Source organism: Brachyistius frenatus, unplaced genomic scaffold (genome assembly GCF_029030835.1).
Source record: "Brachyistius frenatus isolate BFR_SWC_R1_liver_20210118 unplaced genomic scaffold, ASM2903083v1 Contig_235, whole genome shotgun sequence".
Classification (NCBI taxonomy): Eukaryota; Metazoa; Chordata; class Actinopteri; family Embiotocidae; genus Brachyistius; species Brachyistius frenatus.
In genome coordinates, this window is record NW_027210834.1 from 471,533 (window position 1) to 497,553 (window position 26,021).

Genomic DNA, 26,021 nt, shown 5'->3' on the forward strand with positions numbered 1-26,021 from the left:
CAAATCTCAAAAACGCACCGAGCCACTTTCACCGGCTGATCCAGCTTTAGGAGCGTTATGCACACACACACACACACACACACACACACACACACACACACACACACACACACACACACACACACACACACACACACACACACACACACACACACACACACACACACACACACACACACACAATAAACAACTCCAACAACTTCAAACAAGTGTGAAAAGGAAGTCGGCAATATGAATAAAATCTCCCTAAAATGTAACCAGTCACTAACGAATGTGAATCTCCGTTTTTTTTTTGAAAATCTTTAGAAATTATGACACACAATATATATAAAAACACAATAGTGGTATGGACAAACCGCTGACTGCTGACAAATTTCTATTGTCTTATGGAATATATGATCTTATTGGCCAACCCTGCATTGCATGTTCAATTACACGCAGCCTGGAGCAGCAGCATGTTCCAGCTCTGCAGCAGCACATTCCCAGATTTCCAGCATTCCCAGATTTCCAGGCGGAGTTGAGTGAAATTCTCAGGTCATTTCCTGGAGCTGCACTCAGACTTTTTTCTTCATTGCTCTCTCTCTCTCACTCTCTCTCTCTCTCTCTCTCCCCTGACTCTCACACACTCATATCCTCCCCCCTCCTCCTCCTCCTCCTCCCTCTTTCCCTCCCCTTTGTACCTCTGACTGCAGGCTCACACAGCACTGGGCTGTGGAGGTGGACACTACACATGTCCCACTTCTCTCCCTCTCTCCCTCTCTCCCCCTCTCTCCCTCCCTCACCACTTCATTCTCCTTCTCGCTCTCTCCTGCTGTCACATTCCAGTTGTCTAAAGGTTTAACTTTCTCTCACTGAGAGGAGGAAGGAAAGCAAAACTAAAAAGAGAAGAAGACGAGAAGAAGAAAAAGAAGAGGAAACTCTCTTCATACTTTATTTGGCTTAAAAAGGGGGAGTCACCATAAAGGAGCAGACCCTCTTAAAAAGGGCTATCCTTTTTTATTTTTCTAACTCCCTCCCTCCTTTCTTTTCCTTTTTTGGGTCATTCTGTTAAGACCCATGTTGGACTATTCACGTGAGCACTCACTTGTTTTTACGGCAAAGCTAGTTCCAGCTCTCCTGGCCAGAGGAGGAGGAGGAGGAGGAGGAGGAGGAGGAGGAGGAGGAGGAGGAGGAGGGATTGTTTGACAACACAGAGAGCCGCATACAAACAACTCACGCTCAGAGGGGAAGTTACTGCTTGGACCCGGAGGATTTTCCATTCAGCGATGTGTGTGTAAGTGTCACTTCGTCTTCTGTCTGAACAGCTTTGAAATCTGCGCTGCAGTCTTAAGTTTTTAAAGTTGCTTAAGTTTTTAAAGTTGCCTGTTACTTTAGCAGTGGGAGCATCCTGCTTCTATCCTATCTTACGGACATTAAACTGAAATTGTTAAAAGTCATTTTTGTGCATATTTACTCTTTTACCTTTTGCCTCACCTCGCGTAGTCCTCAAGAATGTCCTTGCTGTCCGAGCTCTTGCAGTTGAGAATGCATGAGAGGATAGATTGGTCTGAGAGTGCACTAATTGTGTGTGTGTGTGTGTGTGTGTGTGTGTGTGTGTGTGTGTGTGTGTGTGTGTGTGTGTGTGTGTGTGTGTGTGTGTGTGTGTGTGTGTGTGTGTGTGTGTGTGTGTGTGTGTGTGTCTAAAGATTCCTGTGAAACATGAGGAAACAAGCGTTGAGGAGCTGAGGGAGATTTGCCAGGTTGATGGACTGGATTAGGTTAGGTTAGGTAGTTACTTTATTCATTAGATTAGATAGATTAGATGGTGACAGGGAGCTGTAGGTCTCACATTTGAACAGACAAGGTAAGCTTAGGAACAACTGTAAAACTTAGATACACATAATACATAACAGTGCACACACACAGAAACATGACTAAGCAGATATCTGCAGTGCGTCAATCATTATTGGGACCTTTAACAGCAGCATTGAAACCTGTTTTTGTTTTTTTCCCCCATCTATCGTTCGACTTGTGTGTTTCCATAGATGGTCAGTGTTTCTCCCGAAGGAACAACCTCTTGTTGGCAGGAGTTTGACTCCTCCGCACCGCAGGCTGCATAATACAGTAAAAGCAACAGGGGCAGTAAGCTGTTCACACACACCAAATGGTCCTGACTGCTGACTCAGAGCTCCCCTGAAAATGGGCCACTTTCACTCCAAAACCTTCTGACACCGCTTTCTCTGAAAGTATAATAATAGCAGCTCCAACACTACGATCACTATTAATCCATCTGCTGATTATTTTCTTGATTAATCAATTAACGATTTGGTGTTTTGGTTTTCTAGAGCCTGAGGTGACCTCTTCAAAACGGGTGTTTTGACCAAAAATCTAAGATATTAAGTTAATAATAACAGAAAACAGAAAAACACAGAAAATCTGTAAACATTTGTAAAGTGGGAATCAGCAAATGATTTTATTTCCTTGAAAACCATTCTCAGAATATTAGGAGAAGAATTGCTGGTAGACTGATTTTCTGCTGATCAACTGATTTAACGATCGTTTTTCGATCGTTTTTGCTACATTTCTGATTTAGATACTGCACGATACGCCTGGCGGAGATGATGTCATGTTTATTACGATCATTTCGAAATACACGGTCACATTTATCTCTTTTCAATCAATCACACCAGTACCTGACATTTCCTTTCTGGTTTACTTTGTGCTTGTCAAGACCATATAACCAATTAAAAATTGTGCATTTCTGGACTGGAAAGTAGGCTGATTATTTGCTTTTAGAGCTAAAACAGTAAGTCGAATAATGGATTATGACAAAAGGGAAATCAAACGTTCTGAAAATATCTGACAAAACTGCAAACAATATTTTAGATTAGTTATATGTGATTTATTTATTGAAAATGTAAAATTATTTTACAGCAAATTTCGTCAATAAGTAATTCACTATGTTGGTTATTATTAAATAAACTAGTTTCATCGTCCAGCTGTCAATGCACTCATAAATCTCGTGGTGTCGTATCACTTGTGGGAACATGAAAGCTGAGATGCTCCAGGATTTGCAGTCTCATCACTTCATCGTCATGGTGTTCTGAGATTAATCTTCATCTGACTGTTTAATCTACGTGCACCGGCGCGAGTGTTTTCTCACAGAGGCCCGTCTTGTGCACAAATGCAGGCTTTGCTCCCGGCGGTTCACACTCTGCAACCCCAACACACGTCACCCCCTCATAAACAGGCCTGAGAAACCCAGCGAGCCGCTCAGACCAGACAATGGCGCAGTCAGTTCCTGGACTCCGAAATTACAAACTTGTTTAGATGGCTTCCAAATGGCGTGTGGGTTTCCCTGCTTGTTGTGAATGTGCGTATACAGTAGGTCTGTGCCTCCGTGTTTACCCGACTGGAAGAGTGTGAGCCTGTTAGTGTGCGCATGCATCCACACCTACCTCGCCTCCCCAGCCGGGTTTCCCTCTTTAATTGACGTGTAGCTGTTCCCCCGTAGCGCCGGTTTGCAGCGACGGCCCCGTCCCTCCCAAACCACAAGGGAGTCTTTGTTTGTAATTTATGAATTAGTGTGTGGGTTTGGGTTACGAGAAGAGAGGGCAGGCCGACGGCACAGGAACGGGACTGAGCCCGGCAGCGCACATTTCGATTAGCTGGATGTTAACTCGCTCTTGTTTATTATTCCAGATTAGTTCCCTTGAATGTCTTTCGTAGAGATTGAGATGATGGTAGAAATGATTAACGGGCCTCTGTGTCTTTCTGTCTCTTTCCCTCTACCTCTTTCCTCCTTCCTATACGCAGATGTGACTTCATGTTTGCCATTGCTGTGATAATCTGCGTAAATCTGTGTCCCGGCCATCAGATAACATCGACCGCTCAGTTGTGAAAACAGAAAGCCAGACCTTCTCTTTCCCTCTCCCCTCGTCTTCATAGCTTCACAGAGGTCGTCCCCCCCCCCCCCCCGCTTGCGGAGCTCTTTCCACCATTCGTTCGCTTCCTTTTGCTCTTTTTCATCAAGTGGTTTTATTTACTTTGTCTAGTCTGAATGGAACCTGGCACTGTACTAAGCTTTGGCCTGGTTCTCTCACAGCAAAAGCAAAGCCTCTCTCCAACCCCTCTTTTTTTTTTTCTCTACCCTTGATTTGATTTTTATCCTTTTCTTCTCTGTTCTCTGTTTTTGAAGCTCTGCATGCATTCCTAATGGCTTCAGCTCTCCTTCAGGGGTGTTTTCATTTTTCCTTCCTTCCTATACTGACCTTCCTTCCCTCTTTCCGTCCCTCCACAATGAGTCTCTTTAAAAAAAAAAATATTCAAAAATAATAGTAATTTTGACATGTACAGGGAGGGTGAGGAGGTCTCTGATAGCCAAAGCAGATGTGCCCCCCCCCCCTCCCCCACTCCACTCCCCCAACAAAACCTCCTAACATTCTTCAGCACCAACATGCAGCTGCTTGCAGTGTGCTGGGGTCCTCCTGTCCCCCATGTCCCTCCCTGCTCACCCCTCCCCACCACCATCTCGGTGATACCTATACATCGCCTTGCCATTATCTGTACAGCCTTGGCCACAGTTCCCTCCTGTCTCTTATTGTATATCTCTCGTGTCCTGGGCATCAGCCATGACTCGACCCCCGAGTTTGGGTGCCTAGTAGCAGATATACTGTAGTTGTCTGTTAACAAGCTAACTTTACAAAACAATATTTGGGTTCAAATTTTGACGATTTTGCTTCCAAAAAGTTGAGCTGCTCGCTTATATTTTATTGGAAAGTACTTAACTTTTCGTGTCCTGCCGAGCCAGTTCTTTGTACTTTGACATGGATGGTATCCCTCCTCTGATGTCTGTGTTATTGCCTCGACTGGTCCAGGATGGAGAGATTTGAGGAGTCTCATAGCTGTGGGGAGTAATTTATCTCCCCGTGAGATTGTCGGGGGTAAGTCCTCTGGATCGCAGCACAATTAAAAGGTCACCGAGGTGAGTGAGGGGAAAAACCGACTGAGACATGCTGGGTGCACAGAAAATGAACACACACACACACACACACACACACACACACACACACACACACACACACACACACACACACACACACACACACACACACACACACACACACACACACACACACACACACACACACACATATATTCAGTGATGCATTAAGTCAAGGTGCTATAGAGAACAAAGAAGGAAGAGCATTCATCCTAGAGTTGTTAATAAGCCTTTCTGCTCATTCTTGCATTGTCTTTGGACTTAATTTTAATGCCCTCCCGGGTTTTACTTCTTGTTATAATACTTCGACGAGCTTCACTGCGCAGAATAATGAGTGTGGAGAGTCTGAAACGTGAAGTCTGTTTTCCAATCTATCTGCTCAAGAGGGAAAGTTCCTTTGTGCTCATCCAGGAAGAATAACTTTGCATCGGTGTAAAGCACATCGAGTTGACTAATATCAGTTTGCAGGTATAAAATGTGCGTGTCCACTTCATGCTGAGGTCTGGAAGAAGTGGACATGTGAACAGCATGCCAGAGAACCTCCTGAAAGGCTTTATTCAGTTGAGTTTCTGCCTCTTTTTTTTTTAGTTGCCCTTTAACAAGCAACGCTCACCCAGGAAAATTAATTTTCTCTCCAAGGCACCGTGGTACGGGTGAAGGACACTGCGCTCCTGAGGGAGGGAGGGAGGGAGTGTGTGTTTTCCTGGATGTGTTGGCCTTAAAGGATCCTTCATAGTAACCCATTTCATTAAACCAGAGTATTGCGCCATGAGGAAAGCAGAATAAGACCAGTGTTGAGGTGCATACCAACTACGTGTGTTCATGTCAGGGTTTTGCCAAAGGTGTGTATGTTTGCTCACTTGCCTGTCTGACCGGGTTTGTGCGTATCAGACGTGGGTCAACTGGTATCTACCAATACCTGTGAATGTCTTAACCTGCCCGGACTTAAGGATGGATGGTGTTTGACGCCGCAGTTTATATTGGCAGTTGACACCTTTTGAATGCTAGAAAGGGATTATACGTTCGTTTACAGTTACCCAACGTGGTTCCAAACACATTAACATTGGACATCATTATTTCTTACTTGCAGTCACTCTGCTCTGTAGTCCTGAGAGTCATCCCCCCAAAAATGAAACCTTAGGTTGTTTGTGCAACATTTTTTTTTAACGTTAAGCGACCTCTAGCGGTAATTAATTTTTTTTTTTTTTTTTTTTTTTAAATCTATAAAAAAAGAAGTGCCCCAGTTCAGATGTCAGCTATGTAAAGTGAGTTTTTCCTTGTTGGTTGGGTGGACGGTCCGGTGGACCTGGCTGCAGGACACTGGTGTTCTCTTCCCATCGCCAACCACGAGTTGGGACAGATTTATTTTTAAGTCACATTTCCTGTTATCACGACAACAAAGGTTACGTAACGCTGGGCGCAGGAGACCGGTGTCCGCTACAGTCTCTAACCAGAAGTTTGGACAATTTATTTTTTTTAACAGCATTTACTGTTGCTATGACAGCAAAGGTTGCATGCGACCGGGTGCAGAAGACAAACATATCCTACATGGTCATATGGGTCGCAGGATTTGTTGGGATTTCTGAAAGACAAATGCCAAATTAATGAGATAACTGAGACAACTCTTGAAGCTGACATTTTAAGAATGAAGTCCAGATGAAATGAAATGCTGCCATTTGTAATGTTCGAGTGTAACAGCGTTAAGGCTGCTGTTCTCTTCATGGGGACCGGCATGGACTAGCAGGTGGTGTGTTTTTACAACGCTGTCTTCGCCTTCCTCTCTCCTCCGCCTCGACTCACCCTGCCTCACCCCCCATTAAACTCAATTTGTTCTGAGATTTGTCGTTCACCACCATGCAAATGTTAGTGAATCAGAATTATTCTAAATTGACAGCTGTGCTCTGCAATTAGCACACTGACACAGTACTTCTTCATGAAAAAAATGGTTTGATATTAAAGTTGACGCAAAGAACGCATCACAGACCAAAAGAAAGAAGGAAACAGGTGGAGGACAAGGAGCACCTGATCTGATGGACAGGATGAGACGCTGGCAGCAATTATTAACGTATTAACATCCAACATAAGCGGAATATGTCCTAGAAATGAGGGTGAAAGTGTTGACATCCAGCAGGAGTAGCCACAGGTCAATTATTTCAGAATTAATATGGTATTTGCAATTATCTGTGAATATGTGAATACATGTGAATATTTTAATTTAGAAAATAATTGATATGGATTAAAGGGCGTCAATTTAATGCCTATTAAAAACATTTGGTCAATGCATTAGTAAATTAACGGTTTCCAATATTGTCGTTTCCTAAATCCTTTTTTAATGAATGCAGTTTGTTTTAATGTGCTGAAAAGTTTGTGTTTACATTTTCTAAGACAGCCAGGCAGTCATCATTTGTTCGTACGCATGGTGTGAAGTCATCCTAAATTTGTCCGCAGAGTACGAACAAATTCGGGAAAGAGGATTATTGCTGAATCCCGGATTTGTGTCTCAAATGTCCATATGCACGGTTGAAGCATAGATTTGCGCGCACGCACCGTTAGTGAATGAGGCCCAGTGTTAGTTTTTATGTTTTGGCTTAGTCAACTCCTTATTAGAGGTCTGGAGACTTTCAGAAAGCCCAAACACTCTTCAACAATCCACCGAGACTTCCAATAAAGGTTGAAATGTTATGCAGTAGGATTACAGGGTGCAACTTCAATAAAGACTCAGCATCTCAGTGCAGAGATTTTGAGAAGAGGTTTCAATCTAAACATGTGTTTTAAGTCAGGCCACATTTAGTAGGTTTCAGTATACAGTAAACATGTGTTTTGGGTTGCATTGCCTTAGTAGTTGTATCACTGCTATATTTCAGGTTTTAGAAATTAGCACACATGCTTAATGATGTCTGTAGATTTTACAGCCCAGGGTTTTTGAATGAAGCATTAAATGACTATCTGCAGATGTGTGGCAGGTTTTCACATGTCTGCTGGATGAAGGGAGAACATCTGCTGTGATGTAAATTTTGGCAAATAATATGTACAGTAAGGCGCTGAGCTTTAGGGCTGGATTTGTCTTATTGATGTCTTAAGTTTAACATGCGCTGGCAATATTTAGCATACAATAAAAATCGACTGATGTTGGAATAAAAAAACATAGTTTTAAGGTGATTTGTTGATACAGGATATTGGATTAAAGCATACTTGCAAGTAAACTGAACAAGAGTATAATAATGTTTGACATGTATAGTAAGTCTGTAAGATAAACATTACAAATTGAATGTGAAAAGTGTGGAGAAGCTTGACTCTACATATTGCATCATTACATATCAAAAATGAAGCATTTATCTGCTTATCTGGTTAGATTCAAATACTCAACTCTGAGTTTAGTTCCATTATGTGCTCAAGTAGAAAAGCTTGACATCAGCCAATTAATTGATTACGCCTTAAATCTTTCAGATTCCTTGACTGGAAATCTTTGGAGACTGCCTGGATTTCAGATGATCTGACATGGTCTTGACACGAGAGCTTAACCATGATAAAGATCTAAGACTGGCGATTTGGAAAACACAGCACACACAGCCCAAGTAAACATGTGATGGATCACGACCTCAAGCAGCCAGGGTCAGGCCACTCATCAATGTGTCCTCTGTGAAAGGGTGGCTCTACTCGGGACAATATTGATCTCTAATTGTTTTTAGGGTCAAAGGTTATCTGTCATCAGCAGCTGATGAGTCAGTCCTGTGTCCCAGGAAAAGGCCATGGGGTCAAGATGGAGGAAGTAAACTTTAATATCAGTATAAATACCAGACTAGCTGTCAACCCCCCCCCGCTACTAGTCATCAGGCTAAGCTAGTGTTGCACCAGCTGAGTGACTACCACAGATGTTCATATTCTCATCCAACTCTCTGCAAGAAAGCACTAAATTTATTTCTATAAATGTCAAACTATTCTTTACATGAACTGTAGAAACTTTAAAATTGTTAAAGTTCACTAATTCAGTTGAACATATTCTAAGTAGAACTTATATTGGTGGTGTTAATGTTAAATGCTGCACTTGACAGCAATATTATTCCCTGAAGGCTTAAAATATATTTTCACCAATGGGGATGTGTCCTCCAGTCTGTCTTAAATAGCCTGCAGGCTTTGAGTCCCAGCCCAGCCCAGTACAGAACAGTAGAGCCATGCTGGGCTGTTATTTAAAAATCTCCCAGAGAACTCCATCGCTCTGATCTGGAGCCAGAACCCACTGATCTACGCTCCAAGCACTGCGACGGCCTCACTCTTCCTTTTCCTTTCCAACCGAGGATGACGAGATGACGGTTGAAGAGATGGAGGGAGAAAAAGAGGGAGGGAGGCCTTCTCTCTGCTGGCCTTCTTTGGCGTGCTTTTTTTTCTGCTTTTTTCCCAGCAGGCCATCTGTTTCCTGTCTGCAATATGACACCAGTGCCCGATTTGGTTCCTGCTACTCTTGAGGTGTGTGTGTGCTATTATAGGGTTTATGATTAGCAGCTATACGAATACACCTGGTCATTTATGTTGGTACAAACTGGTCCATGTGGTTGCATGTGATCCAATGGTGATATAGTAGACAGGCTCCACTCAAAGTGTGTGGGAACCACTGACGTCCGTATCATTGATTCATGCTGAATGTGCTCAGCGGCTGATGGGATGTGGTAAAGCATTATTGTCTGTCGCCATGTTGAGTCAGGCAGATGCATTGTTATACGAATAACGGTAATAGAGCTGGCTGGATGAACCTGGATAATATCCACTCTCTTATTTCTCTCTGTCACTACGGTAACACAGTAGGAAAAGTGAAAATCGATTGTATACTCAGCTTTACTGTCAGTCCAGTTACTGCTCAAATCTTTAGCATCTTGGCCATTATGCAACTCAACTAGCAAATGACAGAAATGAGGCAATCCTGTCCATCAGCCAAAAATAGCCTCAGTTCTTACACGTTCTCACTTGTTTTTCTCCTGTTCAATGCTGTCCGGTGGGGATTTTCCACCCGTAGGTCCACACTGAAAAGCTGGACACCTAACTCTCCCAGCGTGTTTGTTTTTAATCGACGTGCATAAAGACGGCCGTCAGCGAAAGCAAAGCCAGACCTCCAAGTAGTGTTTGGCGAGGCCACAGGGGATCCAGGGCTCTGAAGGTCTGGTTGTAGCCTCAGCCAAACCAGACAGATTTTGGGATGCTACTTTTATTTAATCCAGGTTTTTGGTAGCATGCTGGTGGAAGCGAACACTCATCGGGGCAGTGTTGTTGTCTGATCCATGGTAGTACAGGAATGGCCATGTTGAAACAATCAATCCAGAAGTGGCAGGAAGTTATATACCAGTTGATTGACCAGATTGTTTGAAAAGAAAACCCATTTTTTTATTGTGAATAACAGACATTTAGAGAAAGTTAGCTCAGCTCTTCTATTCAAATCACTCGCCAAAGAGCCTTTGAAATGTTACAGACAACCACATGTTCTATGTTTTGATCACAAGATCTCTTGTCTTTCATTTGCTTAATAAAATGCCTGCCAGTGTTAATATGACAGTTTACCCTATAAAGGTCAGTTCTGATGAATTCATGGGTGGTCCTCTGCCTCCTAAAAAACATTTCAATCTAAACTCACAGTGTTGACTTATTCTTCAACCTGCTCGAGCATTTTTTCATGCCGAGCTGAGGTGAGACTATTGACACTGTTCTCATATGTTGTTAGAGCCAGGAGATGCTTAGCTTAGCATAAATACTGAAAGCTGGGGGGAAACCTAGCTTGGCTCAGCACCAAAACAGTTCACTAATAAACACCTTACATGTGTTTGTTGTAATTCATAGTTTTACAAAGCGTTATGTGTGAGCAAAATGTTGAACCATTGCTTTCAAATTCTGTCTGCATGTTGTGGATCTTTCTTATTTCAGAGCGTCCCCCTTTCCCCCCCACATGCTGGAGTTATGTATAGTTTATGGATACACATATTTTGGACTGTTTGTTTTAAAGCTGTGCAGGCCATCATTCTCTCCTCTCTCCTTCTTTTTCCATCCCTCCCACTCTTTCTTCCTGCCTTCTTCTGTCTCAGGCTTTACTTTATTGTAGTGTTTAGTTTAGTGTAGTGTATGTGCTGGGAAGGTGCTCTGCGCAATGTGTGTGCGAGTTACAGTGTCAAGTGCCGACCCATGTGTCAGAGTATGCTTGTGTGAGTCTGCCTTATGTCAAATCTGCAGCATCACTTCCCCCCTGCAGCAATACATTGTAAAAAAACAAACAAAAAAAAGACAACGATTACAGATCAAATTGCATTTTCATTTTCGAACCCTGTGAGCCACAGTTGGCCGGCTGTCGGAGGGTTTCTACAGCTGTTTGATACCGGAAAGATTTACAGCACAGCTGGAATGAAAATACTGCTGGCTGACCTGAGAACTGAGAAGACAGATCTCTGCATCTGCAACAAGAGGCCGATTGCTGTTGGCCAGAGACTTTTTTGTTGCCGTTTTCACTGCTAGTACTTGTTTTTTTGTTTGTTTTTTAAATGTAATACAGTTAAGTGGGTAAATTACCTTTAGTCTGCTACTCTATTCATCTATCCTTTGTCCAAGTGAATTCTTCACAACCTTTTGTCTTATGATGAATGGATGTTCTTTTGATTGCTATACAAGGGTGGATCCAAAAGTTCAGAGCCAAGTCCTGTTATTTTGGGTGAATAGTGCACGGCACCGTGACGTGGATGGAGCAGGAGGAAGCTCTAATCTTTGCGAGCAAGTACTCCAGCTTTGTCACTCGATCAACATGAGCACCTGAGTTACACACCGGTTTGAGAGAGCTGCTTCGGGTGCATCAGCAATTTCTTCATGCACAGAAGTTTCAGGAAGCCAAATCCAGCAAGTCGAGGTCCGCCAGGCACTTCATCCACGGCAGCAGGTGTTTATTTTAAAGACTGTCGTAAAAGTGTCTCTGGCTGCCTCTGTGTCTATCACTCCTGTCTCTGCTGGTCTCTCGTGCTGCGTCTGTCTCCACTCTTAACCCTGAGGACATGCATCTGCATCTGTTGCGGCTCAAGCTGTTTTAAGACCACGACTGAGTTGACAGGGGCAAAAGAAGACGGGACACAGATTGGACGTTAGAGGAAACACAGCCATGCGAACGGATAACCAGCTGTACCCAGAAAGCCTCTGTAGTGGGGATGTAAATGCCAAAGCTTTCAGCCCTCGTGGGACAGTTGAGTTTCCAAAACTACAGCAACTGTGGACCCAAAGAGTATCCATCAATTGTACGTGTGTGTGTGTGTGTGTGTAAGAAAGCAACTTAGAACAATATGTGTGCTCCCGTTTGCCAAGAACCTATCAATGGAGAGGAAACACACAGAGGTTCTTCTTCTCTCCTTTTCCTGTCTCATCTGTCCTGCCTTTGTCTTGATCACAAGCAGCTGCTGAGTGCAGCCTCTTGATAGCAACTGCCTACTAAAGTCTATTTTTGGAAATGGCTCTATTAATAACCCAAAGTAGAATAATGTCTGCTGAGATGGTATTTAGTCCCTTGCTGAATATCAAACTTCAATACTTTTTTGGTTACAACCAAAATGTATTCAAAGTACTTTGCATAAAAATGTTTGGCTCAGATGCTTCTTTACTTATTCTTTGATTAAAACAAATATTTCTGAGTTAAAGCATAATTTTGCTAGTTTTAGACCAATTTTTTTGGGCATCATTTCAGATTGACTGCTTTTGACTAGATTTAACATTTGATCATCTTGGCTTCATTTGTTGCATGTTAGAGAAACATGACGATATATTTTTTAGAAGAACCGTATTGAAAAAATACTGTTATGTATCAGGGGTTTTTGCACGCTGCTATCAAGGAATTTCAAACAATACCAGTCCAGTGTTTTAGAAGCAGACTAAACAAAAGGTGCAGTTTTATGCATTTGCGTGTGTCACGTGTATTTGTCGTGATAAAGGCCGATGACAGACCAAGCACTCACTGTCATTCTCTCTATCCAGGCCTAACATGTCTCTGCACTCTGTCAGCACATGCAGAAAAAAAACAAAATGCCTCCCTTTCTTCAACACATGAGGACACACCAACTCCCACGCTGCAGTTTGAACATGCTGATGCTTACGTTGTCATTGGTTCCCTGTCTGTGGAATACAGCAAAGTATTACTTTAGTCTGAAAGCTGCTGGTTGTGATTCACTCTCACTCAGGGTTTGTCTAATTACCTGACGATGACAGGGCACAGGAGTGTCTGTGATAGACGAGCATTATATGAAGCAGGTGGTAGTGTTTTACCAGAATGATAAAGAACGGAGAGAGAGAGATGGCCTGCATGAAATCACAGAGCACGTAATGACACACAGATGCTGAACCGACCTCTGAGTATACCCTCCATCATTTAGGACAATGGCTTGTAATCAAATTTAGTCCTTGCTGGTGTTTACTGAGAAGCCTGTGTGTGTTATAGAGAGCGTCTTAAACACTGCATGTGACTCTGCGGTCATATTGTCGCGGGATCCTAACTATCTGTTTACACTCTGTCGTCACACTTACTGCCTTAACTCACAGTAGTGGTCATCGTAAGAACAAATATGGTTGGATTCTCTTTACATTTTACAGGATGGTCACTCGGTGAACTTGTTGGAGCAGCGACAGGTCTCCTGGTCGTGGGGTTGCTGACCGATTTTCACTGATTTTGTACAGGAAAAGGGCCTAAAAAGTGTGATCATGGCATTCACGTGAACAAAACAAAGAAATACACATCAGTGTTGCCCTGAATACATGTTTTAATGTCAGAACCGTACTATCTTTGTCCCTCCTCTCAATTAGCTCCTTTAATGGAGTTAGCTTTATCAAGGAGACCCATTCAGCAGGTTTGGTGCTGACCTCGGTGAACCTCGGAGGATCCTCTGTTGTTCAGTGGAGTGAAGCGGAGCCTGTCTTATATTATTGTTAACCAGCTGTGTCTCATCCACTCACTCTTCTGTGGGCGTTGCCGCTAACATTTTGAGGCCCTCGTTTTTGTCTTCAGTGGTAGATTGTTGAATTTAATTTTCATTGAGAGTTCCTGTGTTACTTCTGTTTTTGAGCTGTGTTTTTTTGCTTGTTTTGGATATCTTCATCAACAGGAAATTCACCTCTTACGTTGAAGTTCTACTTATTTCTTGATTTCCCATCTTTCCTGTTTTAGCCTCACTATCAAACATTATCTGTTCTCAATTGCACAAAAATATGCTGTTTTTGTATAGTTTTGCACCAAGTTGACCTTAGTGTGTTTTTTATATAATAAAAGTGTAAAGTATAAAATAGATGGCACACCACTGTCGTGATATGTTCCAGGAGCCCTGATGGCACTTTGTTCCTCCTGTATAGAGAGATAGTCGGATAGAAAGTGAAATCATTTTTAACTTTTCACATTGGAACGAGTGAGTTTGGAGTTGACTTATATTCTTGTCACTTCAGGGTTCAGCCATTATTGGTTAAAAGCCTAATCAGAAGCGTTTTGGTTTTTTTCAAGTGTGCAAGAGATGCAGAGAGAATGAAAAAAATGTGGACAGCCAGCATTCATCTCGACCCATGTAACTCGCATGTTGACAAAGATGACTCAAGTGCACAAAGGAAGTTAAATAGACCTCTTTGTATATTGAGAGGCATTATTAAAAACTCGGCTAATCCCTCACCGAATGCCACGTAGTCCTCAGTCCTCAGTGGACTTTAACGTTGCCTTGTGTTGATTTTATTAACTGCCCTGTACGACCGGTTGTTGGCTTCAGCTAAACATAGCACCATTGTTTGGATCAGCCTTGACATACATGCTTGTTGAATGTTGCTGCCTATATTTCTGTGGCGTTTGTGCCTGGATAAGTTGTGCCACTATCTATTCTCTGTCTGCTGCACATCAGCGACAACAAATGGCAATCTCTGTCTTGACTGTCTGCGGAAGATACTGTCATTTGATGACCTCAGCAGCTCCCTGTCCCTATAAAAACTCTGCATTACCTCATAACTGTGATGCGAAGGAGTGAGGTTAGGCGGCTGGCTCGGTGTGACGAGTCAGCGTTTGTCACATCCTTGTTGACCCAGTGGAACATCAGAGAATGATGTGGACCTCCCTCTCCCTCATGCAGCCAGCAAACATAGAAATGCTGGCATTGGAGCTTTGAGGCAGCTCTAGTCTGTCTAAAAAAAATGTATTAGAGTAAGGACTACTTTAAAAATGTTGTCAAAATCCAGACCTTTTACAGATTTTCACACAACCATCCCCAGAAGTTAGTAACGGTGCTGGTTTGGATTTGTGGCTTTTGCAGCTTTTGGAGGAGCAGTATGCACAGCAGCAAATGATTAAGAGGGTGTGCTGGGGATGTGTTGTAGTGACAGGAGTATGTCATGTGAACGTTAGCAGCAGACTCAAGTTTGCAGGCTTTGCTTCATATGTGGGAAGAATGGATGTGTTCAGCACCTCCTCGTGATGCAAACTTCAATGTGGGACTGAGCTTGTAGATATTCACTGTTGAAGACATCCGATCTTGCTCGTGTCTGTGTGAGGTCTGAGGGGGGAGCTACGCAACAGTGTTATTTTCTCACTGATTGTTATGACCCCACACTGTCAACAGAGCATCTATTTCTGTCTTTGCATCACTGTTAATGATGCCAACTGTGTGTGTAGCATGTGTCCTGTGTGGGGAGTGTTTAAAGAGCCAAAACAGCTGATGGTCGTGGTGAAGTGAGAGTGATCACGTTCAGAGCCCATGCTGGGGCGTGTGTGTTGTATGTGTGTGTGTGTGTGTGTGTGTGTGTGTGTGTGTGTGTGTGTGTGTGTGTGTGTGTGTGTGTGTGTGTGTGTGTGTGTGTGTGTGTGTGTGTGTTTATTTGTGGGTGTCTCACAGCAGAGGGATGTGTGTTATCCATTAAAGAAAATGGGGGAACAGTTCTATGCTTTGCAGCTGAGTGTCGGGGGGGGGGGGGGGGCTGTTCCCCTCTCTGTTCCCGACTCTCGCTGGATGCTTTTGGATTTTGTCATGTTACAGCTATGCCTTAGTTTACATGGACTTCACGTATACCTGCATTGTATTAAAGATGATGCTCGAGTACAAGCTTCACCAGACTTTTGTCAATTTAAGTGTGTTTTTTTTAATCGACAGTGGCCGGGTACATTTGAGGCCACTGGTTTGTCAGACATCTGAGCCAAAAGAAAGAGCTGAACTGTTTCTCCATCCTCAAGGTTTGTAGCCTGATTCTAATCACTTTTTATTGAAGTAAGAGTAAACTGCGTCTGTCTTAATCACACAGTTACAATCAATGTAGTAAACTACACAGACAGTTTTCCAACAGTGGCGTCAGATTAGCTCCATAAAGGCTTTTGGTTTGGATTAAGTGCCATGCTGAAGAACACGCCGATGGCAGTTGGCCTACTGCTAATGTTCCCAACTCAGGGTTTCTATTTCTTGCAACCTGATGATTTTATCCCTTTAATCTCTTGGTTTTCCCCTTAAATTTCCCCAAAAAATGTCTCTTAATTTACAAGACAGATAGGAGCATTTGTGCGCTCTGTATCATCAGTTCTGATACTTTATTAAAGCAATAGGATGCTCATACAGACTGAAATACATAAATCCAAGATGCCATGTTTTTGTGGTTAACTTTTAACATGTTTTTTGGATAAATAAATGTCAATAAAAAGCTGATTGGGAAATTAAATTCCAAAACTCATTACATACCGTCGACAGTGATGTAAATTCGATCCAATTTACAGTTAATGGGCTAAAACTTTCAAAACCACCAGTATTCTCCTTTAAGGCTCCTTTATGGCTAACGCAGTCCCAGCGTTGTAACTCTTTTATAGCGCGCACGCACACACACACACACACACACACACACACACACACACACACACACACACACACACACACACACACACACACACACACACACACACACACACACACACAACTACACTTAATAAAGTAACAGAGTAATTCAGATTGCTCACATTTCAATACCGATGGAGCAGAACCAGGAAAAGCCTTCAGTGCAGACCACCAGTCCCTCGGTAGAGTTCACATTACTGGTGCTAAACCTGCTCTACTTTGTGTACATAAGACAAGAATGAGTGTGTTAATCATGCCCTCTGACACACACACATACACACACACACACACACACACACACACACACACACACACACACACACACACACACACTCAGCCATGCAAACACAGGGACATTTAGATAGGTAGACATCTAAAAAAAAAAAAATCATTCGTTCTCACAGTATGAGGTCAAAGTAGTAGATTCAATTTAGGGAAGATAAGACATGGCTGTAATGCCTCAGCTTGGATCAGTTGGATCAGGTCAGTAAACCAGACACACACGTATACTGTGCCAACCTCTTCCGAGCAGTTCTCAATCTTGTCTTTATATTGAATACTACATTCAGTCTCCCACAAGGCTGTCAAAAGTGCTCTCTCTCTCTCTCTCTCTCTCTCTCTCTCTCTCTCTCTCTCTCTCTCTCTCTCACACACACACACACACACACACACACACACACACACACACACACACACACACACACACACACACACACACACACACACACACACAGATGCTCAAGCCCTGTCAGCTGGATACTGTTAGTGTTACGCTGGGGGTTGTAGAGAAAAAGGTGAAGGGAGAGAGAGGAAGAATGTAATCTCAACACCTTCAGCTTCTGCCCTATTCACCTTGCATGTTATTCTGCTGGAATGCCATTAGCTAAGTAAAACATGTGTGTGTGTGTGTGTGTGTGTGTGTGTGTGTGTGTGTGTGTGTGTGTGTGTGTGTGTGTGTGTGTGTGTGTGTGTGTGTGTGTGTGTGTGTGTGTGTGTGTGTGGGTTGGTGGATGGGTTCATGAACGTGAGTGTGCAGATGTCTGCATGCCTGTCTGTGTGGTGTCTGTGTGGGAAGCTAGAAAAAGACCTAAAAGATCATAAAAAGCATTTTTTTTTTGTGAGTCTTAAGTGTCCATAAACATCGATTTGAGCTTTTGGAGGCGCTGCCGGTTAGTGTGTGTATGAAGTGAATGTTGAGCCTTAACCAGCACTTTAATGTTGCAGATTAAGTAGGCACTGGCTGCCTGCTGATTGAAACCAGACGCATTTGCTCTGACTTCCTACACACACATGCACACAAATGCCAGCACATTGTTTCAATGGACTTTTTTTTTTTCCCCCAAAATGCACAATGTCCGTTTAAGGAAAACTTATTTCCTCAAATGTTATGGGTTTTTGTCATTTCAGCATAAACAAATGAAACATTCATGCCATTTAAATGAGTCAGAGTTTCTCACACTCTCCCTGCCTTTTCTCGGCATCTTTAATGACTACACGTCTCGTCTCAACCAGACCTCGGTCAAGTTGCACATCATTGTCGGTTGTTGCTTAACCCAGAATAGAGTATGATTTAGATAAGGGTCACCACATTAGTACAGCTTAGAGAGCGCATCACTGAAAAGTCAGCGTAGATTAAGGTGTCCTTTTTTTCGGCGCATATTTCAGAGAGCTAAAGCAAACCAAGCATTAAAGCATGTCCTAAAACAATACCCCAAATATTTAGTCCCCAGCAGCACCTTCATGGATACTCATAAAGGCCCAAGTATGTTCAAATTATTGACCGAGGTCTGATCTTATCTCGGGTTTAGCGTGGTTTAATATTTCATTATATCCCCTCTGGCTTACAGGGCTTTGTCCCAACTGCGTTCTGCATTGGTCAGCACATGGCCCACAAACACAGCCGTGCACACACACTCTGGCCTGCAGAGCCCAGTGAAAACAAAGCTGGGCTCTGCCAATGTAAACACGGCCATTGTTATGGGCACTCTTTCCCGCCTGTATCTTTGCTCCCCGTGGCGATGCAGGGCTCGGAGAGGTACGGCTCTGGCAAAGGTCCCATTTCGTGGAGTTATATTAAGAATTGCGAGGAATCATTTGCCCTGCATTTATGTGACCATGTCATTATAATGCAGGCTGCAGAGTGTGATTTATGTGCTCGGTTTCGCTCCCTTGCACTCCTTTTTCTCTCTTTTACTAGTTCAGTTTTAACTGCTTGGCTCCGTAAGTGTGGTTTGTGGCCGTTTACTCCGAGAGGTTTTAGCTTTTTGACAATTATTTTTAGAAGAGCAGCAGTCAACTTACTATATTGTACTGACTTTTGCCAACAAAGAAAGCCCATAGAAAAACATGGGAAATTGTTGTTTGGGATGATTGATGGAATCGTATTACTCGAGCCTGTGTGGGAATGCCAGGTTTTGCCTTCATTTGTGTGGCAGTGCATGCGCTTTTGTTTGCAGCGATGTGGCAATGCCATGTCCTTTAACGGTGAAAAAATGTGTGTGAGCGTATGTCCCATTATGATGTCTCTCAGCTGTGACCCCGGGCCACATGTGCAGCCAATTAGGACCAATCAGAAGGCTGTAATCAGGGCGTGGCGTTGGGATGGTGGCAGCGTGGCAGCGGGAGAGTTGTAAGACCCATGATTAGTGTCAGACTGATGAGGAAGAACAGGCGGAGCTGCCAGGCCAAATCCCATTTCTTAATTTTGCTCCTTTTCTTTACATCCTCCTGCGTTGGCCTGTGTTTATTTAGTTTGAGCCAACCAGACCTGGATAAAATGGGGTTTCAAATTCTTGGTTTTTTAACCTATTTAGTTGACAGATTGGTGCGGTTCGCCACATGAGATGATGCAATCACAGAGGGGTACTTAAATGTAAGAATATACGTTTCTACAACCCTTACATATGCCAACGTACCTGACACTCTATTGCTTTTGCTATTCACACAATTCATTGTGAGAATATTGTCAAAAACACAAAGACCAGAAATCATTTACTATACTTCTGTTCGATGCAGGTATGACATCAGCCTTCTGCCTTTGGGCTCATGGTAGAAAAGCAAAGCAGGAACAAGAGTTTGTGGAACTGTTTGAAGTTTTCAAAGTTCTTTGAACCAGCTTCGTTGATTGGCTCTCAAGTTCTGCAGTAAGATAACATCAAACCCTTTTCCCACATCTGCATTGCTCCATATATCTTTCCCTCTGTAACTGACAGAAGCATGTCTGGATAGCTAAAAAGTGAGTACTAGTGTGTAGACTTTGTAAAGCTCTTTCTTATTCGATCACTGTTTCCACTGACTGCGTTACTGTGTAAAAGAAAATAAGCAAATGTGTAAATGAAGGACTAAAGAATGCAATACAAATTGAGTTATATAGTTTGAAAGTCTGTCTAATTTCAATAGCCTTCATGTTCTTTTTTCATTGTTTTGATACTGATAAAGAACTTTCCTGCAATGGGAATTAATTAACATAGGATCACTGCTTAATCGTTTTTAACAGTTAATCCTTATTTACTTTAACTATTAATCTTCAGTTCTCTGCAAATAAATACTTTCTACATACTTTACAATCTTGCTATCATTTCTGTTTTTGTCGTTCTTTCTTTTCTTTTTTTGCAAATACTATCACAAACCACAAAAGCTACAAACTTGCAGAAATGGCTTACTTTTTGAGCTTGGGATCAAATATTAGAAATGAATACACTCTGTAAGGTGGAGGTAAGATGTAGGTGTACCTGAAAAGCAGCCATATTTTCCTACTTTTTGATACGAGTTCCTTAGAGACCGTTGTTGTTAAGCATTTGCCACGTCATGTGTTTGATTAGTATGCAGACCATGAAACTGCAACATCAGCCATTTGGCTAAAGAGAATCCCTCCACTAATATTTCCTGTCAATCTGTATTGTCTATCTAGTAAAAAATATTCTGATCTAATACAAAAAAAAATGTCATTAGAATTATCTTTAGAAGGACCTCAGTGAAAACCTGTAAACGTCAGTAGTTAAATGTGCAGTCTTTTCATCATTGCTTACAATTGGAAAAATCTTGTAATGTGGCCAGGGCATAAGTAGTATCCAGTGAAAAGGGGGGAGTGCGGCCTGCTCTACGCCTTCCTGTGCTTTGATTGGCTCTTGGATCACCGCCAAAATATGTCTCTGGAAATTTGATCAGTATGTTTATTCATTGGCCTTTAAACAACTGGTCCATTTTTACCCCCAAATCACATGTCACAATTTCACTATTAGTACCCCTGATGTCAGCAAAGCCAGGCAGCACATTTTTCTTCATGGCCTATTTGTTTGTCCGGAGCAATAAAAATGCAAGAGTGACAGGCAGCTGGACAGACAGACAGACATCTGCCCAAGCTGTAAACCACCACCAATCTGACAGGGCAGACAAACACAGTGACCGGAGCATGGCCCGGGCCTCCAAAACCACATGTGAGCAGGCAGGAATGTATAGACCTCTGCATCGTGGGTTTGTGTCTGAGGGAAACAGTGCAGACTCCCAGACTCACAGGACACTGTTAGGTTGGGGGTTGTGGAGCGATGGGGAGGTGGGCGCAGTTTCACTTTTGGGAATCCGTGTGCAAGGTCAGGAGGAGTGAATCATGGCCACGATGTTGTTTACGCCGTCTTATTCATAGCTCCTTACACTGCGATCACTGCAAGTGTTTTTGCTTTCATTTTAGCCTGAATGTAATGGGACATGAGAAGTGACTCTTAATCACCAGCAACAGTTTGGTCATACTTGGGTTAAAGCCATCACACCCTACATTCTGTTAAAGTCTTGTCCAGAATAGGGCCAAAATGATCAGTAGCTTAATCAAGTAGTTGATTTGATAATCAAACGGAAATTTCATCTGCAAAAATTGCGATGAAAATAAAAAATTTTAACATTATATTTCTCAAGCCAGAACAGCTTTCTCTCTCTTAACTTGTTGGTTTTGGACTGCGGGGTCAGGCAGACACAGTTAGTGTCTCCTAATGGCGACACGGACGAGCACCGGTGAACATAAGCAGCTAAAGAGCAGATGAAAAGTTTCCCCCCGAGAGTTGAAAGAAACCAAAAACTGAAGGCAAAAGAGTCTCTTTTTTTATTATGTTCGTCAGGGGTCCAGAAACGGGACTCGTCAAACAGATGTCGCTCTGCGTGTGTTGGCTGTATTGGGCAACGGCCACGCTACAAATGGAGCTCCATCAACCTGAAAGCGTCTGTTAGAGGTGTGTAGCTTGGTTCCGCCCAACTGTTCTGCGCAGCGTCCGTCTTCGATGTGGTCGTAGTCTGGAAACCCTGTTCGCATTAACGTTTGCTCAGCCACTCCGGCCGACGGACCAGTGAACGCCCGCTGGCGGTGGCTGAGCGCGGTGACATTGAAGTCATTCCAACGACGAGTTTCTGTGCACAGCAGAGGCAATCTGGTGGTGAATGCCGATTGGTTAAATGGCTGCTCCGAGAGTTTCAGAATGAGCCCGACGACGCGACCGCAAACAATCCTCAACGGAGCCCACGTATCTACGCAGCGAATTTGGGTCTGATGACATGAGACAATGTTTCTGTGGCTCAAAAAATGTTCTCAAATATATACAATTTTATGAAACTATAATTTGGACAAATATAGCCTGTAAAATATCTACGTGTAAATGAATATCAACACACAATATTGGCTAATCGATGTAATGGCCGAGCTCTACGCGGAACCCATCTTTGCAGAGCTGTAATCAATCAAAACTACGTCATCTAATTAGACTGTCTTTCTTTCCTTTGCTCCACCTTTCCTTCTCTTTGAAGTTCCAAAGAAGTTGCTCCAGGATCAGGGCCCCCGACCGCCGGTGTACCACCCACCGCTCGGCACCCATGACCCCAACGTAGTGGGAGACGGCCCTCCGGAAGGGAACTCGGTCAAAAGCCCTGACATTGTTCCAGGTGAGCAAAATGACAAACACAAACTTACACACTCAGTACCTCCCATGGTGAGCCGTTAACACTAACCAGTCACAAGGCCTCCCAGGCATCAAGAGAAACCGTAATTCAGGTCTCCAGTCTGCGCATATATGTATGTATATTAAAAGTCACGCAAGTTCAACCGGTTCCATATGTGTTCACGCAGAGCCATTGGTGGTTTGGACCTTTTTATGAATACTGCTCTTAAAAATATACGGCTTTCCCGAGAACCAATGATTTCACTGTACGTAACCACAGTTTAAATCACTCCGTTGTAATGTCAGACTCCCGGGGACAGAACGAGGGAGAAGACCGAGTCAGAACAGTGAAATGAAAGAATGAAAAAGAAGAGACGCCAGCAAGGAAAGAAGCTCAAACAAAGCTTTATTCATGAGAGACGGCGGCCTGCATCCAGCGCACTAATTACTACTGCTCAGCTACCGGCACTGTGCTGATTAGGAGGGTAGACGAATGAATGAGGAGTTAAGAGAGGGAGAGGACAGAAGACGTGCGCTGTGGTGCCGACAGCTCCAAACGCACGACTGCCTTCACGTCCTTTTGCGCTGGCTTTGAACGCTCCACCGACCGCTCATCTGGAAAAACCTGTTTCCATCTTCCACGTGATTCTGTGACAGCGAACGCAACGTGAAGAGGAGACGCGAATCAGGAATATGAGAGCAGGAAAAGAGGCGTTTTACTGTGCCGCCGCCTTGCTTTTTTAATTGGTACCGTTTCTCTTTGGTCAGTTTCAGCTGAACAGCGTGACGAGGTTTTGAAAAGTAATTCGGTCTTTCTGCTCGACAGTCATCACCAAGAGGTGCAGCGAGACAAGAAACGGGAAGCCGCTGTTCGCTGCCAAGAAAGAGTCGAGATCTCCCTATAAAAGCTTAAAATGCTTTTACTGTTTGTTTCTTGGTGTGGATCAAACCAACAAAAAATGTCAGATTAACAAATTTTGTGATGCCAATGCTAGTAGGCAGATTTTATTACCTGCAGACAGATACAGACTACCAACTAGCTTAGCTAAAATAAGATAAGATAGTTGGCTGCATGTCTCCAGCTTTACATTTACTATACAGCTATTGAGTGGTTATAAACTTCTTCATCCAACTTCCAGGAAGCGAAAACATATTTCTCCAAAAATCCTCGATCCAAGCCTTGAACTTCCTAATCCATAATAACCTTTACATATACTGTACAAGTCCCTCTTTCAACCCGGGACGTTCTGCTTCTGCCTTCACTTAACTTTCAAACATCTCTCCCTCTTATGAGCTTGTTACAACAATTCAATAAAACCATGTGATGCTGACAGCAAATGAAATATTTAAACCCAGGATGCCATGGCTTTTATAGGGACACCATTATATGAAATAGCATTTTGAATTCAGCCTGTCTTATTTGGAATCTTTACAAACTTTGGGGCATGTCTAGAATTTGAAATAAAACTTTGGGGATTGTGACACTGCTTGGCACAACAACATCTTTTGAGAGAAATAGATCCGAAGTTGTAAAACAAGAGTTTTTGACATTTTATTGTCTTTGTTTGGTCCCATATGATTGCTGCTGTGACATTTCTGAACTGCAGTTCCCAGAGATTATTTGGTCATTCTTGTTCTCTATTTTTACTGCTAATTTATTCCAGTGTTGTTTATTTTTCTCCCTTTAGCCATAATGCTGAGTATACCCATAATGACACATTTCCTTTGAATATTAGTGCCATTACATTACAAATATACAACATGTCATTTGATTAGGATTGCACATTAATGAATTATTTTATAGAAACAACAACTACTGCTATATACCAGGATGGACTCGTGTTATTGTCAGGTGATGTTTGCACCACAGCTGTGGGTCCAGGTGGAAACATTTACCTCCTCAGTGAGCAACTCCAGTCTAAACTGCATTTATCAGATAAAGAGAGCCTGACACACCTCAGAGACTCAGCAATTAGAGGTCCTTGGTGAGTGTGTGTCAGTTCACCAAAGCATACTTACCTTCTCTGACAAAAAAACACTCCAAGCATGTAAATATTACTACCGACACACACACACACACACACACACACACACACACACACACACACACACACACACACACACACACACACACACACACACACACACACACACACACACACACACCCTCAGATATCAGGTCTCAGGTGGGGTTTTTTTTGGACTCTGATCTTAAGTTGTTTTTCAGTTTCCCATTCGTGGTGCTTAATTTGTAGTAGTCACTCGATCCCACCTAAACCACGTCTTCTGGTTAACTAGAGGTGACTGCACTCAGAAAATGAGTGTTAATCCACACCGTTTTGCACGCACATGACAAACCAGCATGCAAACTCTGAAGTTATCGCTCATGAAAACCCAGGAAACTGTTGTTCCCATCTATAAATAGAAGTTTTCTGAGATTTCTGGGAGCTTTTGAAATGTTGCCAAAGAGGAAACTTTTTCCATGTGGTTCTCTGTTACTTAATGACCTGAGTCAGAGTGAACCGGACAGAAGCGGATGTTGTGTTGTCTTCTGAATCACACCAGCTGTCTGAGAACATGCATGTGTCTTATGCATGATGCATCTTTTCACAGAAGCATATTCTCGTAGAATCTCCTAAAAACTGCCGGGAACTTGTACATGACTCAGTATTGTGACCGCTGTAATTACACTACGCTCTCACTGTACTGTAAATGACCCAAGCTGCACCGTCATAATCTGACGGGAATGAATTGCTTGAAACTCACTCAGTGAGTCACTGAATGTCGGACCGCGGATTCTGATGTCAGCGTGTATTCATGTTCAACTATTTAATAAACACATCCGTGTGTTCATGGCAATAATTCAAATGGCCGATGAACGGCGTGCTTTTCTTTTAGAATGTAGTCTGGTCTGTGCCACCATCTGTTCCTTTCATTTGTTTTTTCAGATAGGAAAAAGATTAGGGAGACGAACCCCGACGAGGAGAAGTCCTCAGAACGTGGAAAAGGAGGAGGAGAACGTCCACCGAGGCCCCCAGACATGAATCCCATCATCAACGCCACCTCCAGCGCCAACATGGCCCTCATCAGCAACGCACTGGCAGCCTACACTTACATATCGGGTAGGACGACTTCACGCAATCTAATGTGGCATCACATCACGTGTAAAATACGGACTCTGGTGGTGGAGATCTTTTTAGAGAAATAAGGCTGGTGGGCACACACACACACACACACACACACACACACACACACACACACACACACACACACACACAC

General features: G+C 43.0%; 1 protein-coding gene across 2 annotated transcripts in view; it reads left to right on the forward strand.

Annotated features, from left to right (window-relative positions):
• The window catches only part of LOC138633749 (protein eva-1 homolog A), a 71,972-nt gene that overhangs the window by 43,321 nt on the left and 2,630 nt on the right, over nt 1-26,021 (forward strand). The window contains exons 1-3 of one of the 2 annotated variants that reach the window (XM_069720157.1): nt 1,188-1,273; nt 22,612-22,746; nt 25,691-25,864. In XM_069720157.1, coding sequence (XP_069576258.1) covers nt 25,783-25,864 — 82 coding nt within the window. In that variant the 5' untranslated portion in view covers nt 1,188-1,273; nt 22,612-22,746; nt 25,691-25,782. Of the gene's footprint in view, nt 1-1,187; nt 1,274-22,611; nt 22,747-25,690; nt 25,865-26,021 lie in introns of those variants that run through there. The other variant, XM_069720156.1, reaches the window with a different exon arrangement.